General features: G+C 37.3%; 1 protein-coding gene across 1 annotated transcript in view; it reads right to left on the reverse strand.

Annotated features, from left to right (window-relative positions):
- The window catches only part of ACSS3 (acyl-CoA synthetase short chain family member 3), a 151,329-nt gene that overhangs the window by 33,350 nt on the left and 100,411 nt on the right, over positions 1-17,568 (reverse strand). Inside the window, exons 10-11 of the mRNA XM_081084176.1 lie at positions 4,272-4,367; positions 826-889 (exon numbers count right to left, since the gene is read on the reverse strand). Of these exons, the coding sequence (XP_080940302.1) occupies positions 826-889; positions 4,272-4,367 (160 nt within the window). The remainder of the gene's footprint in view (positions 1-825; positions 890-4,271; positions 4,368-17,568) is intronic.

Here is a 17,568-nt window from a genome sequence, read left to right on the forward strand (position 1 = left end):
CGGTGGGGATTTAAAAAATCGTTTTTAAAAAAAGAAAGATAATGACACATTTTGTGTGTCTCCCAGTTTAGTCAATTTCTACTTCAGCTTCCATCAGCATAGTAATTTTAAAGTATTGATTTAATCAAGGCACATTTAAATATTTTCATATTTTAGCACTTTGTCTATCAAATGAACAATGACAAAAAATGTTAGCAGCAAATTATACTTGATGAGTCAGGAATTTTATATTATGCTAGTGTTTGACTCAGTAATTACACTTTTAGAAAACTATTCAATACTATAGTAATTATTAGAAAGGGAGAAAAGGCAACACAAAGATGTTCATTCAGAATTATTTATGAACATAAGCATTAAAAAATGACTAAGAAGCTTAGAATGGGGGTAAACATTTTTAAGAAGCAGAGAAAAAGTTAAAATGCTCATGAAACAGGGTTAAGAAAAAAACAGCGATACACAAGAATAAACTAAATTGGTTCAACAACCTAAAATGTTTGTCAAAAAGAGGAAAGTCATATATATATATATGTGTATATATATATATATATATATATATATATATATATATATACATATATACATATACATATATATATATATAACAATTTTTAGATACAATTTTTAAAAATTGTATCTAAATTTGTTCTAATTTATGGAACTTACATGTATAAATTATATGTATTGGCACTGTGTATTTTCAAACAGTATTTAAGCTCATTCTGTAACCTCCCCACTAATAACATCATGCATTGCAAGCATTTCATTTTATTAAAATTATATTTCAATTCTTGCTCTTTTAAATAGTAGTATTACAATTTTACTTACTTCACCACAATATTTCCTAAACACCGAGCCTTCAGTTTTTGCATGTTGTCATCCAAAATCATAACTGCAAAATAAAATACAAATAAATAAATACTTTGAGCCCTAGCCGGTTTGGCTCAGTGGATAGAGCGTCGGTGCAGACTGAAGGGTCCCAGGTTTGATTCTGGCCAAGGGCACATGCCCGGGTTGTGGGCTTGATCCCCAGTAGGGAGAGTGCAGGAGGCAGCCAATCAATGACTCTCTCTCATCATTGATGTTTCTCTCTCTCTCTCTCTCTCTCTCTCTCTCTCTCTCTCTCTCTCTCTCTCCCTCCCTCTCTGAAATCAATAAAGAAATATAGTTTTAAAATAAATAAATACATACATACATACATACATACTTTGACTAAAAATGCATGACCTTAAAGCATAAATGTTTTCCTATTTTCTATATTCAACACTCAAAACTGTAGCTTAAAAAAGGCATCCTTTAATTCCTGAGATCATTAATACATATAAGTAAGCTAAAATGTCTCACAAAAAATGTAGAATACATGCTTTTGATTAATTTGTTAGCAAGCCCTCCTGCTACCCACCACATTTTTCCCCATACAAGTCAGCACCGCGTCGCTGACAAAATCATGAATTTGCCTTAGAATCTTCCATAAAGACATTATATTGCAAACATACTAATAATTTCATAATCTATATTCATATTCATTTAAACATATCCTTCTATTCTATAAAAAACATTAAATATATGCTCAGCTTTTCAAAAATTAAAGGAAACAAGTAAAGTTTTAAAACATACCAAAAACCATACCACTAACATACCACTAACAATAAGTACTTAAAAAACATACCACTAACAATAAGTACTTAAAAGCCTGGAAACCCTATTTTTCTGATGTAAGGCATCATATCTACTTACAAGCCTTACAGGTCAATTTAACCTTCCCAAATATTATCCCAGTGCTTTCTGTGTTATACTGTTAAAATCCTGAGTGATTTTAGATCAAAGCTTTATCCACTTTCAGTAACCTTAGTAGAACCTGGAAATGAGGATATAGCATCATGTTTTAAGCTTTAAGAGATTCTTTATGTAGCTTCATCCAGCCAGGTTATTCTACTGAAAGAAGCTATGAGAAAAAAAGGACATTATCCCCAGAAAAAATTAATCACTCCCTTCTTTGTGTGCCCAGAGCACTTTGTTTTAAAATTCCATTCTGACAATTATTAGCAGGGTAGCTATCTGTCTCTCACTAGATTGTGAGCTCATTAAGGGTAGAGGCCAAGCCTAATTCATCTTTGTTTCCCGGAATCCCAGTACAGTGGCCAGTTTACTGTGTGTCCCTGAGCACATTCTATTACCCCTTCAATTTCCCTATCTAAAAAGTGAGTGTAATTCCTTTCTCATAGTGTTGGTATAAGAATTACTTGGGGGGGGGGGAAATAAAGTGACACGCTTGTATAAGGTATTCAGTGAATGTGTATATTATATTGAATGTTTTTCACACACACACCAAAAAAAATGGTATTCTTTCCTTTCTCAAGGGAATGCTTTTTATTCTAATATTGAATGTTACATTATTCTTTTGAATCTCTGAAAAAACACAAAACATATAAAGATCATGAGTCATAAAGTCACTATTTCCTTGGTTATAAATATTTTAGTTCTAATGTTAACCTGTAATGGCTTTCAGACAATAAAAAATGTCTGTACTGAAATTCCATGAGGCATCAAAGCTTAACTCGTCCTTACAACTGGATATAAAAATGGCACTGAAACTACTGACGGGAAATGTGTTCAACATCTCCCACATCTTCAGTGCCTAAAAATGGCTCAGCACTAAAGCAATTTTTCTGACAAAGGGCGTTGGGATGACAGAACTGTTTGAAGGGAGGATTTCACTAAAACTGGATTTGCCTTTCCAAGCCTGGAGATATCACTGACTTCACAGAATACCTATTTCTGCCCTTTAAAAGAAATCTTAAGTGCCTTTTTATAAATATACTTGCTGGGTTAAACCAAGTGATCCACATTATCTTAACTAGTCATTGTCCTAGGAGGAAAATACAGTGTTTTTAGGTTGGAGAAGCAAAAGACAAATCTCTCAATTTTATAATTTACATGCAAATAGAAACTATATGCAGGAATCATACTTGGTCCCACAAAGCCTGGTTTTCCTCATAAATCTATTAAGCTAAATCGTGTGACCTTATGCAAATACCAACTTGTGCGCCTCATTTTCCTTGTCTGTGAAATGAATGGATGAGTCTACATCGAGTCAGTCCACCTGGCTGCTCCTAGATATCTGTACCGCTCCCAGCTTTGACTTAGTGCAGACCTTCCACAGGCGGTCGCTGTGCTAATGCTTCATTGTTACATCGCAGCACAGCAGCCCTCTGAAGCAGGTGGAATAAGGAAATGGAAGGCCTGAAAAGTTAGATGATGTCCCTAGTTATGCAACTAGGGAATGGAGCCCAAGGGAATGTATTGAACTATTATAATCACTACCAACAATTTAACAACAAATACTGAAGGATATTGTGAATGAAAAGATTTTTATATTTAGAGTCCTTATTCTTTAAAAACAAAAATGCATTATTAGCCAGAAGGTTCAAAAGCCTTATCATCATTACTAAATTTTAAAAAAGTAGCATAATAAAAAAAACTGCAGCTTTTATAACAAAAATAAGTAAAACACAATGATTTGCATTGTCTTCAGGAGCTAACGAGCTATATTACCTTTGGGAAGTTTTTAATCTTTCTGGGCATCAGTTAGTTCATCTCTAAAATGGTACTAATATCTCTGAATTAAATATACTTCAGCGTGAAATAAAATGATGTATATAAAGTCCTGGGTACCTAACAGGTTTCATACACAGTAATTTCACATCCTTATATTTTTTAATTTAAAGCTTATTTTTCAATTACAGTTTATATTCAATATTATTTTTATTAGTTTCAGGTGTACAGCATAGTGGTTAGACAATCATATACTTTACAAAGTGTCCCCCTGATATTCCTAATACCCACCTGGCATCATACATACTCATCAGAATATTATTGACTATGTTCCCTATGCTGTACTTTACATCCCCATGAATATTTTATAACAACCAATTTGTACATTTTAATCCCTTCACCTTTTTCACCCAGTTGCCCAACCCTCCTCCCTTCTGGCAATTATCAGTCTATTCTTTGTATCACATCCATATCCTCAACAGCCTTATAAATGATATTATTTTCTTGGTTAAAATGCCATTTAGAACATGTTAGTGGAACATGTTACTTTTTATCAAATTAACTCAATAAAAATTAAGGCATTCCTTATTAATACAGGTATCCATTCAAATACTTATTAAGCACCTAGCATATTTCATGCAATCTTATTCACACTATACACGAGAAAATACCAAATTTATTAACCTCACATATTTTTAAAAATCAGGGTCATTTCTCACCATTGTATCCTGGAACACATTTTCCTGCTTGCCCTGGAGGAGGTGTTTTAGAATTGCCTAATCCAATGCAGGACGCTGTAATGGGGGATCCAGTTTCTGGGAAAAGAAATATTTATCGTTTAATGTTTCAACTTGAGATCATGATTTGTTCAGTGTGTTCTCTGTCCTTCTCCACCAAGTTTGTCACAGAATTTAAATGCATGAGAAAAAGATCAATAGTGCCACTGCATTATTTAAAAATGAAAAATATCCAGTAAGGTATGTTATATCGACATTTTAAAAAACTTGAGGACACAAAGAATAACACATATAATCGTGCTTTTTTCAGAGAAAAATAAGTCCTCACTAGTGTTCTCGGCTATGAATGGCAGGCGCCAAGAATGGAGAATTATGTGACCGGGAGAGGTTTACAACACATGTTATAAATGAAAAGATCTCTAGAAAAGATATCTAGAGTCATTTTCTCATTTTATCACAGTAATGTGCAAAATATTTCTGTTATTGATAGCTTAGTCTCTGGAATAAGAAACCCAACCATTTTTAAAACTATATGAACAATATCATACTCTAATATTTTTGAGAACTGCCTTTGCCTGGAGACACTGGCCTCGGAAGCTACATTTTCCAATGCTTTATCAAAGCGCTCTGAGTCTGTTTTTCCCGGGCTTCTAGAAGGCCCGAAACATAGAAAGAAAGATATTTACACTATGCTGCTTATTTCAGCAAGACCAGAGACAATTAGCCTGCATTGACAAGCAAAAATGTTAAATTTCTTTGTCTCCAATTGTAACACTCAGAAAAATAGCAGCTATTACATTATAACTCAGTTCTGAAAGTGATTCGTTTTTTGAAAGAGTTCATTTGTTACTATTAGTAAATACAAGTTTAAACTTAACAGAATCTTTTAGGTATGAGTTTTGTATCCGTGAAGGGGCAGGAGAAGAGGGTATTGATAGTGAAAATTTTCAGAGCTACTCGCTTAACATTACACACATACATACACCCAAGGGACTCGTTGCCAACTCAATCAGATCCAAAGTAATCTAAAGTATTAAAAATATCCATCTTCCTAAGTACTCAGAATGTACTCCTTCCAGTACGGGCCCTGCCGTAATTTATCACACAGTTTTATATCACTTTAGAGTGATGGGAAGAATTTATTACTCTTCTTTACTTTCCAGCATCATTCAGTTTATTATTCAGAGTTTACGGATGGTGGCTCAGCTGGCATCAATAACGGAAGATGGACTCTTGTATTAGAACACAGTCCCTAAGTCACAGCCCGGTGCTTACGGTGCGAGGCCATATGGCCACTGCGGGGGAGGAGCAGCAAGTACCCAGAGCAGACATTTTTGATGTTTAACAAAAGAATTCTCAAATATTTTCTCATAGCGAGACAGAAAATGAGGATGTATCTTATGAAATCGAATTCATCCGCCATGCAGTCTCCTGGCCATTCTTCCTCCAGCATGGTCAAAGCAGGGGAGGAGATCCACAGGTTTAGAAGGGTCGACAGCATTTTCCCCTTTGCTTTTTAACAACTAAGTGCTCACCTCAGCTGTCCCCCAAAACTGATGGGGGAGACAATGGCAGCAGTGATGACAGGAAGCAGCCCTGTGGAGTGAGGCTCTTAAAGGTAGGTGCACAGACAGAGCAGGCGACATAGGAAACAGAGATGCTGGGGCACATTAGGAAAGGAGATATCCCCTTCAAATGCTACTGTTCCCCTCCCACCCTTGTGGGAAGCAGCTGCTAACGTAAATCTGCTATTTTAAATCTTGCCCAGCTGGCATGGCTCAGTGGTTGAGTGTCCACCTACGAACCAGGAGGTCACAGTTTGATTCCAGATCAGGCCACATGCCCAGGTTGTGAGCTCGATCCCCAGTGTGGGACGTGCAGGAGGCACCAGATAATGATTCTATCTCATTATTCATTGATGTTTCTATCTCTCTCCTTCTCCCTCCCTCTCTGAAATCAATAAAAAAATTATTTTTAAAAGATAATAAAAATAAAGGAGATCTTATCAAGTTTAGTTTATCAACAGGGGTACTCCAATCATCTGAGTTTCAAACTCACCACATTTCTTAACAACATAAGGTTTCTCAGCAACTTGTCAACAGATGGCTGACGACCCTACACAGTACCTTTTTATATCTCTAGCTCCTGCCACCTAAAAGAAAAACAAAGAACCACTACATTCAAACTCTACCTGCACCCCACTTCAACTCATCTTACTGTGGATTCTTTTAAAAGACACCAGCACTCTGCTCTTGCTGTAAGATCAGGGAGTGTGGGGAGAGGGGGTGAGAATACAACCTCGTCTTTCTAAGGAAGGGCGTAAGAAAGGATTAGTGAAGCACTGTGGATACTCACTGCCTAAATAAGCTAACATTACACATACTTCCTGAGATTTTTAAGCATCTTTGTATAGTGATTACATATTTATAACCTTTTAACCTTCAGCTGTTTTGTTATAGTTCATAGTTGTAAGATGACTATGAAAAGCATATCTTTAAATGATTATCTTCAATGAATTTTAAAGGCAGTGAAAAGGATTATCCAGTCAGTTACTTAAACTATACGATATTACTTTATACCTTGAACATTAGCAATTTGAGTACCTCATTGACCTTATTGTGATAGTCATTTAGGGGATGAGAAAGAAAGAAAAAACACACGGATGGTAGTTACATGAAAAGGATGCAATTGGACAAAGTGCCAGTTCCTAGGACTCTAAGCGTAATAAGGAGTCATTCTTAGGACAAAAGTGGGATTAGAAAGACCATAATGATTGCTACAGAAACGTTATATCTCTCACTTTCCTGAGGCCCCAAAACTAAACGGCCTGTAGGGCCAGCACGCACACGTGTGGGCACAGGCTTCATAACCACCCGGCTCTCAGGCTGGTACACGTGCAGAATAGGCTGTGGTTAGGGAAAGCCCCCAGGCTGCTGCAGCCCTTAACCAAACTCCAAGGGCCTCCTCCAACCCCATTTTAAAGATGCTCTAAAAACCTCTGCTTCGCACCATCCAGGCTACAATGAATAGGCGAGCAGTTATCCAGGGAGACAGGAAATCCAGGCGTGACATTGTGACAGAGAAACAGCTACATTAAACAATACAGATCATTTTCTTTGAAGAAGTGAACACAGTACTACCTTTGGAGAAATCTTTTCAAAGACCCCTAATTTTAGAAACACACGATGCTTAGCAATTCAACAGCACAATTTCTTTAGGTAAGAGACAACCAGGAAGAAGATGGCAGGGAAGTGAAGAATGTGAAGGATAAGTTACCTTGGCACATTTATATTCATACTGCATTAGAAGCTAATACAGACACTTCCCTTTTTTGTATGTGTCTTTACTGCCTCACTCTACTGCATTAGTGAGTTGTTACCTAAATGAATTCTCCTTAACACTTGTCACTCTAAAGCAGGGGTGGGGAACGTCCAGCCAGTGGGCCATATAAGGCCCAAGAAATCATTTTAGGGTTGAGCTAATTAAATATTTGACCAAATATAGCAGGCTAATTTTTAAATTGATAATTTTACATGGCTCATAAATGATGTTATAAATATCCAATTGGCCCTTGGCAGAAAAAAGGTTCCCCATCCCTGCTCTAAAGGAAGGAAAGAGAAGTAACATACATTATATTTTCAAAGAGAAACTATGCTGTGTACCATGCTAATTTTTGTGTGTTTACATATGTGTGTATACATGCAAAAACATACTGAGGCCTACCAAGAAAATTTACCCTGGTTTGCAGAGTTCTTTCAGAGAAGGAGAAGAATGAAATAGACAAGGTACCTCATGGGGTTCTCTGAAGAGAATTAGAAGGGAAGAGAAATCACCCACATTGTGTGTCAGAGGAACAAAAATCCTTGTGACAGAGAGTGAACCCAGTCTCTCACATCCGCAAATGGAAGCAATGGTGGTATATATCACTTAATAGCAAATATTTATTGAGCAACTATTATAGGTTAGGTTCTGTCCTTAGAACTGGGGATACATCAATAAACAAAAGCAGGGGTCATAATCCCTAGTCTCATGGAGCTTATATTCTAGTTGGGAAGACAAAAAAGAAACACCTATAAAAGTGAAACATAAGGCCTGTTAAAGAGTGATACACATTCAGAATATGAAGAAAGCATAGGCAGGGGATGAGACGTAATGGAGAGATACTGCAAGTTTAGATTGGGCAGCCAGGAAAAACCTCCCTGAGAAGGTGACATTTGAGTAAAGACCAAAAGAACAATCAGGACTTGTGTCATTTACATATCTAGGGTCAAAGAATCCAAGTGGAAAGAACCAGAAGTGCAAAGGTCCTGAGATAGGTTTATTCCTAGAAGGTTGGAGAAGCAGTAAGGCAGCCAGTGTGATTGAGGCAGAATAAATGAGTAAAGTATTAATGAAAAAGAAGCTCAAAGAGGTAATGAGAAGACAGATCATAAAGATGACTTCAGCCTGGCCAGCGTGGCTCAGTGGTTGAACCAGGAGGTCACAGTTCAATTCTTAGTCAGGGCACATGCCCGGCTTGCAGGCTCAGTCCTCAGTAAGGGGTGTGCAGGAGGCAACGGATCAATGATTCTCTTTCATCTTTGATGTTTTTCTCCCTCCCTCTCCCTTCCTCTCTGAAATCAATACAAATATGTTCAAAACAAAAACAACTACTTCAAAGTCCTTGTAAGGCTTTAAGCTTTAAGTCTGGGTAATGCTGCAAGCTAATGAGGGCGTTTGAACAAAGATGCTAATGAATCACAACAATGTAAATAAGATTTACTTACACATTTGCACATCATTTAGGTTTTATTAACAAGTTTATTTTATTTGGGGATTTGGAGAGATGCATGGGAAGAAGGACATGGACAGACATAAGCTATATGAGACTAGCTGGTTAATGGTAGAGATTCCTGTGGCTTCCTCAACATCGGGAACCAATTCACAGAAGAATTCACTGCTAAGGCCTAGTTGCATGGTATATGGGAAACAGCCCATACAAACCAAAGATGATAACTTTTGTTGTTGTTGTTAATCCTCACCCGAGGATATGTTTCCATTGATTTTTAGAGAGAGTCGAAGGGAGGGGAAGAGACAGAGAAAGAGAACATCAGTTGGTTGCCTTCTGCACTCGCCCTGACCAGGGCCAGGGATGACGCCTGCAATCTAGGTACCTGCCCTTGACTGGAATCGAACCCAGGACCCTTCAGTCAGCAGGCCTACGCTCTATCTACTGAGCCAAACCGGCTAGGGCAAGATGATCACTTTTGTTATATAAGTGTTAGTGTGTATACAGATGAATACAACATTTCTGAGTGGCAACTTGTCAATTTAAACAATACTTAAAAATGCACATACCCTTTAACCCAGTTGTTCTAGGTAAGAGATATATACAAGGAAATATTTGTAGGAGTTCACAAATATTCAGCAACAAGGGCATTCATCACATATTATTTATATTAAAGTTTAAAAGATTATCCAAAAATATGGAATGGTCTATATCAAGTAGTAATGCAAAGCCATTCAAACACACTAAGATATATCTGATCGGAAATAATTCTCACAAAATGTTGTTTAGAAAATTTGTGAAACAGAATACCCAATATAATCTTTTTTAAAAAATGCCTGTAATATACACTGAGCAAAAATAAACATCTGGGCAAGACACATTAACATTTTAACAGAAGTTACTTCTGAATGGTGCACAAAAGGGATGTTATGTTGAAGAGTTCAAAAGGTCCCATCCATAAGATTGGAATTTGTCCACAGTGGGGGTAAAAAAGGCTGCAATTTGTTTGATACCCCTCCTAACACACAAGACCCATGTCCTCTCTTTTTTAATTTGGGTCACCCTTTGAAGGCTTTGACAGATAGAAAAGAAATGGAAATTATACCTTGTTTCTAGGCACAGGCCTTCAGACTTTTAGAACACTGTTTCTGGAACCTCTGAGCAGCATGTAAGATGGCCGCCTACTCTAAATTCTCCAAGACAAAAATGCCACTGGCAGCCTGGTTCAACCTATGAACCAGGAGGTCGGGGTTCTATTCCCAGTCAGGGCACATGCCTGGGTTGTGGGCTCAGTCCCCAGTGTGAGGCGTGCAGGAGGCAGCCAATCAATGATTCTCTCATTATTGATGTTTCCATCTCTCTCTCCCTCTCCCTTCCTCTCTGAAATCAATAAAAATATACGTTTTAAAAAATTGCCACGGGCAAGTGTTTCTATCAACAATCTCCAGCCATTCCCGGGCAGAAGAATGAAGTGATCGGGGACCCACCAGCCCAGCCCATTCAACACTAACTACCTCTAAGTCAGTGATGGCGAACCTTTTGAGCTCGGCGTGTCAGCATTTTGAAAAACTCTAACTTAACTCTGGTGCCATGTCACATATAGAAATGTTCTGATATTTGCAAACATAGTAAAACAAAGACATATTTTTTATATTTATTTTATCTATTTAAATGCCATTTAACAAAGAAAAATCAACCAAAAAAAATGAGTCCGTGTGTCACCTCTGACGCGCGTGCCGTAGGTTCGCCATCACTGACCTAAGTTGTCTCAACCAACAGCCCTGAGCACAAACTCCCTGGTTAATCTCTGCCCCTAACCCTGATACACAAAGCCATGATATATGGTGGTTGTTTTAAGCCACCAGGTTTTGAATTTTTCTTTTTTTGCAAAGTAATAAACTCTTAGAATGCTCACCCCTAAAAATGCTACAAAATCTTTCAAAAGAGAATGAGTGGAATTCTCAAAAAGAATTGTGCACATAATTATATGGAAACATTCTCCTAGCCTGTTACAGTTGGAATCAGATATTTTCTGTGTGCTTGAAAATCATTGTGTCAGCAGGACCAAACACAGTCCAGTCCTGGACATTTCATCCTCAGGAACTGTTTGCTGACAAGTAAATACTCATTTTTACATGATTTTAGGCTCCAGTTCCCATCATTGAGATCAGAATACTTGAAAAAAAAAAGAAAGAAAGCAAATCACAGAATGCAATCCCCTAATGAACAGAAGAAACAGAGGACTCAGGGGAAAAGACAAATATTGTGTGTTAACAGCTATACTTCTGATGCAATCTTTTCTTATTCCAAGAATGATCATTAAAAGTCAGTCCCTCAATACATAATTATTAACTACATTCCACTCAGTGAAAAGCATTTTTTGGGGGAAAGGGAGTGTCCAGGGTGAAAAGATGTGGTAAACAGAAATAGCAGCATGTTCAAAGGTGGAGAAGTTAGACAAAGTAGGGAATGCCTGCAAGTTGTTCAACAGAGAAAAGCTTGGGGGTAGTGGGTGGACAAGCGATAATAAGAAACAAGCGAGATAGAGGAGCAGAGGCAGATCCTGACGTGTTTACCGTGCAATGTTAAGGAATCTGGATATAAGTCCAGGAACCAGGAACGCTGGGAGACACAGGGGAATTTAGCAGAAGCGATTTGCTCAGAATTGCATTTTACAAAAATCTCTTCAGTAGCAAAGTGGAGCACTACACCAACAATCCCAACCCAGGGCAGAAAATCAGTTAGATGTTGCTGCTCTGATGTCCTGGAAGATGAGACTAAATGTGAGGCACACTCAGCATCGAAAGCTCTCGGTGATGGTTGGGGGTAGGGGAAGTCAGCCCCAGGATTTGGTTTACAAATAAAGGTTAGCACAGAAAGAAGAGTAGGTGTGAGTGAGAGTTAAGTAGAACACCGTGGCAGGTTTGCACGTCCAGCTCTGCTCGTCCGGAACCCTGCCGTCCTGCCTCCACTGCGGTTCTAGAAACACTACGCTTAAGCAATGCGGATTGGGAAGCTGGTGGCCCATGCAGAGAACTGACGTCCTGGAAATAAATTAATTCAGCAACCTAGTACCACGGAGGCATATTAATCACAAGCATCGTGATGGGCAGAGAAGCAGTGTGTAAAGAAACCATTCTCTCCACCTCGGAATCTATACAGTGAGCCATAAATAACTTGGATGGTGGTATCGGAAAGAAAGCAGAAAAATGAGACGTACCCGTGAAAGAAAATCAATTTGATCTTTGTGTTCAGGAGATGGTAGGATTATAGTTTAAAATACTTCATTCAAAGCAGCCTACCTTTTCCTACTGGAAGCGGCTCATTAATTCAAACTGTGAGACATTGGTCTTATCCCACACTCTCACCAGCCCGCTGCCTCCGACTGTGGAGAAACTCATAAATAACCTGCAGTTGAATTAGATAAGAATACAGAACTAATGAAGGTGTAAGGTAAGACATATGGAGAGAGAAGTCTGGGCAACACAGAACAATGAGAGTTCCGGTTCTAATCGTAACTGGCTGGTCGACTTTGGGAAATGGATCTGTGATTACTTTCCTCATCTATAAATTGAACTCTTAGGTTCCAAGTTTTCTTGAGTCTGGATTATGGACAGGCCAGGGTGCTAAAACGGCCTTTACATTCATGAAGGGTTATTTATAGAGAGGAAGGTAAAAGAAACATATTTATTGAGGGTTACTGTGCACCAGCAACTCCGTTGCACTGTTTGTATATATTTCACTTCAGGTCAAGCTTTCTACAGGCCCCTGTGAATAGCCTGAGCGGACCACGGACTTGCCTGTAGCTACAGACCAAGTGACCGAACCAGGATTTAAACACGGTGCTATTAGGATTTCGCATCACTTTTCACTACCTTTTCACTTTTCCAAGAAGAATCATGTGCTGTTTTCCAAATAAGAACTAACAGCAAAAGAAGAATCAGGAGCTATATTGTGGGGCCGATAGACCCCCCAGTGCAGGAGTTTATATGCAAATTTGCAGACAGTAGAAAGGTTTGTCTAGGAAGGGTTTAAAAACGCAGGTGTTTTTTTTTATAAAGATGTACAAACACAGAACGTATTTCACTTTTCTAGATCAGATTAAGTGTGATTCTTGCCAAGGGCAGATTTAGAATAGATGGTATTTCAAAGACCAAACCAACTTTGTATTATTCATCGATTTCCCAGTGTTTAGTATCGTGTCTGATATAATAATGAACACAAATAGGGTTTCTTAAAAGCAATTCTACCTATTCTAACTGCTTCATGTATAGTAATCACATTTGAAAAATACCTGACTTGAAGTTATTTCTATGTTTAATGCTATGAAGATGAAAATGTCTGATTCAATGACCGCGATTTGACTTGGGGCATTATTTTCAGATGGTTTAACTATTTGTAAACAGTGATTCACCTTCAAAAGAGAAAGTCTCACCAAGCCCACCTTACATTTGGCAAAAGATTATTCCCTCTACAAACCAAATTCACGTAGTTTACCTCTAAGCCCCTGCTTCACAAATTATCAGTAAAAATTACCTACTTTGAAGTAAGGAAGACTGCTTTAAATGAAAAAAAGAATGTGGTTGCCAGGCAACAAAGATAACATCAAGTCTTTTTTTTTCTCTCACCAGATGGATACCATCAGCATCACTAGCTGAACATTGCTGAGATAGCATTGTGTCGATATAACTGGTTTTCTCTCAATCACAACTCCTCATGCTAGATTATATAGATTTTCTTTTCCATGAATGAAAATGATATACATTTATTTTTGACCATTACATCGAGAAAAGGAAAAATGCAGCAGTGATTCATTCCTATTACCAAAGACTGCATTGTACTATTAGAAAGCAGCATGAGGTGTGTACTGAACAACCCAGTCCATGGGGCAATGGCATCGCCAGTTCAGGCCAACCCAGCCCTTTGATGTCCACAGTGTGCATTTCAGAGTCTGCTTCAACCCATTTGAAAATCTTTGATAATCCAAAAATGTACTTTGATGAAAACTTTTCACCATAGCCCAAATTTGATGGACTCAGAAATTAAGTAAAACCCAGAAACAAGGAATGACAAAGAGTTGAAAAGTAAAACCTAGGAAGACAGCATTTCATTGAACAAGAAGTATTTTACTCCAAGATCTGCTGCCAGAGGAGCATTAGCTAGTGATTACTGGTTCCCCAACCACAGAGTAAAGGTTTTAAATCATTCAAGATTGAGTCTTCAAGGTAAAGTCACCAAGAAGATGTTTTCCTCATTGTCAGTCATAGAGAGCCTCTTATGTGTTCACCCTAGGAAGGAATTTTGCAGGAAAATATACAGGATTTTGCAGGGGCACAAGCTAAGTATGTATTCATTAGAAGAAAGGCACTCATAGCTAGCACATAGTTGTAAAATGTTTTTTAAAAGGAAGAAATAACAAGTGTCAGAAAGCTTCCGGTGTTGAATTCCAGACACGGAGAAAATTGCCTATTATCAGCTGAACTTAGAACTACAGACTGACAGATTGAAACCTTTCTGCAATAAGTACATCAAGTCTGATGCACAAAAGTGGAATGTTAGAGAACGCAAGGGTAACAAAGGAAAAGGATGATTCAGAAAAAAAAAGTGGCTTAAACTTTGATACTCTACCTATAAAATGTTCAAATCCTGTCTGTATTCACAATTAGTCTACTTAGGAAGAATGAGACACTGCTATATTTGAGCCTGTACCATCTCCTCTAAAAATCTCTACCCAGGATAATTACCATTAAACTCTAGTGACGTATTCCATTTTGTATTTTGATTCTTGTAAATAAAATGTATTACTGTCTTTTTAAAATATCATGTGCTAATGGATCTTTCCAGATAAACCAAAGTATGAGGACTAAATTGAGCCAGCCTAACCAATTTTTGAGTTCACAACTATTGTCCTAGTTGTCCTTTCTCAGGAAATATGTCTTACCAAACTGCAAAAATAAGGATTATCACATCCAGTAACCTTGACACATTTTAATAACACAGTATTAGGATGTGTGTGCTTTGAGGATCAACGATTTTGATTTAAAACTGGCATGATTGAATTTGCTTGTGCCTTTGGGTCCACTTTAATAAAATGCAGAATTATCAGATTCCTCCTCAAAGGAGGAGGATTTAGACTATATATAGAATATAGTTACTTCAGAACTAGCAATTGCAATTAAAACTGCAGCAGGTCAATCAAACAGGGAGAGAAATACTGTGATTACTGCAAGATGTAGGAACTCAGCAAAGAAGGCTCAAGGCAGATAAAGTCAGATCAATAACTTCAATCGTCACCAATGTCTCAATCCATTAGGTGACTGTGTTTTCCCATTGAAATCCCTCCATGGGGTTTTAAAAATTCTGTGAAAAAGTTTAGTCCTCCATTGGTCCTCCACTGAAGTGACAGAAACAAAACAAATAAACCAGCCACAAAATCACCCAGTGCTGCTCAAGTTCCTGGGCCTAAGGATACTTGAAACACTTTCAACATAAGCTCTATATCTTCTCATGGGAACACACAGATATGTCTTGCCAGCAAGTAGAAGGAATTATGGATTCTTTTTTTTTAATTTCTTTATTGGTTAAGGTATTACAAATGTGTTCTCATTTCCCATTAACCCCCAGCATGGGTTCTTTTATTCTAAACCATTTACCAAGTTGTCCCTTATAAACACCATTATGGAACTTGAATATTCTAACTTTGTAGCTGTTGCCTTTGATTAACTGATTGCAAGTGAAGGAATAAAGTGTTTCTAACTAGGATTAAATAGCATTAAAAAGTGGGAAGTCATCTCAGACGGTGTTGCGCAATGGTTAAGCACTGACCCATGAACCACGAGGTCACCAGTTCTATTCCCGGTCAGGGCACATGGCCGGGTTATGGGCTGGGTTGTGCAGGATGATGTTTCTCTCTCATTGATATTTCTATCTCTCTCCCTCTTCACTTCTCTCTTTCTAAAAATCAATAAAAACATATATATTTTTTTAAAGTGAGATGTCAAACTGTTTTGTTACAATCATTTCTAAACCAGTATCATGTTGTGTAATAAACTGGAAAGAAAAGAAGGGAGTGGGGAGGGGAGGGGAGGGGAGGGGAGGGGAAGAGAGGGGAAGGGAGGGGAGGAAGAAAAATTAAACCTCGAAAAGGAATAAATTCTAATTTGTTTTGGGTTTTTGTGGTCAGTCTCTGAAATTTAATTCTTTTTTTGTATTTGGTCATTCACTCATAAGAAAAACAATTCCTTTATAGTCATCTTGAATAAGAAAAAAAGATCCTTTTGAAGGACACTGTGCACTGAACTGACAGTTTTTTCTTCTAAACCTGTGCTTTCTGTCTGATTTGTGGAAAAGCTGCTCTTAGTACTAAAAATGATCTATAACAGTACAGTGCACACCTGAGGATAATGACATTCTGTCCGTTTAGTTTTTGGCATATGAACTGCCATATCTTGATGAAACAATTATCTGTTCTCTTAATTTTCCCTTTTTAAATTATGATTATAGCATCCCTGTTTCTCTATCTTTATGTAAAAAAACAAAATGAAAAGTCTTTTCAATAATCCAGATGCTTTCAATCACCTTATCTATAAGTTACTGTGAAGATTAAACATCTAGGTGAGTGACAACAATTCATCTTTTATCCAGATTCATTTATCATATAGCTACAACTCACCTTTCTACACGTAGCAAGACCAATTTCCTTCATGAGAGCATGGAATGCCTACATCATTAGAATCCAAAACAAGGGCTTAATGCTTCAGTAGTGTTGAACTGAGACAATTCTTTATTTAAACGCTCCTATGAAAAATTGATCTGCTCTTGAATTTTCCATGATTAGTTCTCAATTTAGAATCTTAGATATTATTCAAATCAGATAACAAAGTTGGTATTAATGGGCCAAAAGGGGATGTTAGTCACTGGAAATGTGTTGTTGCTAATACAAATTTCACGTGTAACAAAACCTACATGGTAATAAAGTGGATTGACTGTGTGTGCCTTCTTATAAACCAAGTCACAGAAACCAATCAATTTTTATTCATACATTTTAGTTACTTAACATATCCTTTACTAATTCCAATTACACATCCAAGTTTCTAAACAGCTCATGTGTACACACATATTAATGTAATCAGAGAGCAAATTCATAAATTATACATCATATGGAAGGCTCATAAAAGTATGCAATTATATTAAAAAATCAATTTATAAGTCAATAACAAGATAGAGACCTTGTGAAAAACCTGGAATTTGAAATAAAGAAAAACATTCCTTTGGGAAAAGCTTAACATTCCCTCACCTGTTATTCAATTTTTACTGGCATGCCTCTTACAGAAGTGTTCTACCATCTATTTGACATTTAAAACATTAAGAAATTCATGAATATGCTAGAAATATTGAATTTATCTTTCCTTTTCCTAAGAGTTAAGTGTAATCCACAAAGTATTTGTCTTTTACCTTTGGTGGTTTAACATTAAATTAAAGTCACCTTAAGATCAATTTGATATCACCTTA

Source organism: Myotis nattereri (assembly GCF_964212035.1).
Source record: "Myotis nattereri genome assembly, chromosome: 2".
NCBI lineage: Eukaryota > Metazoa > Chordata > Mammalia > Chiroptera > Vespertilionidae > Myotis > Myotis nattereri.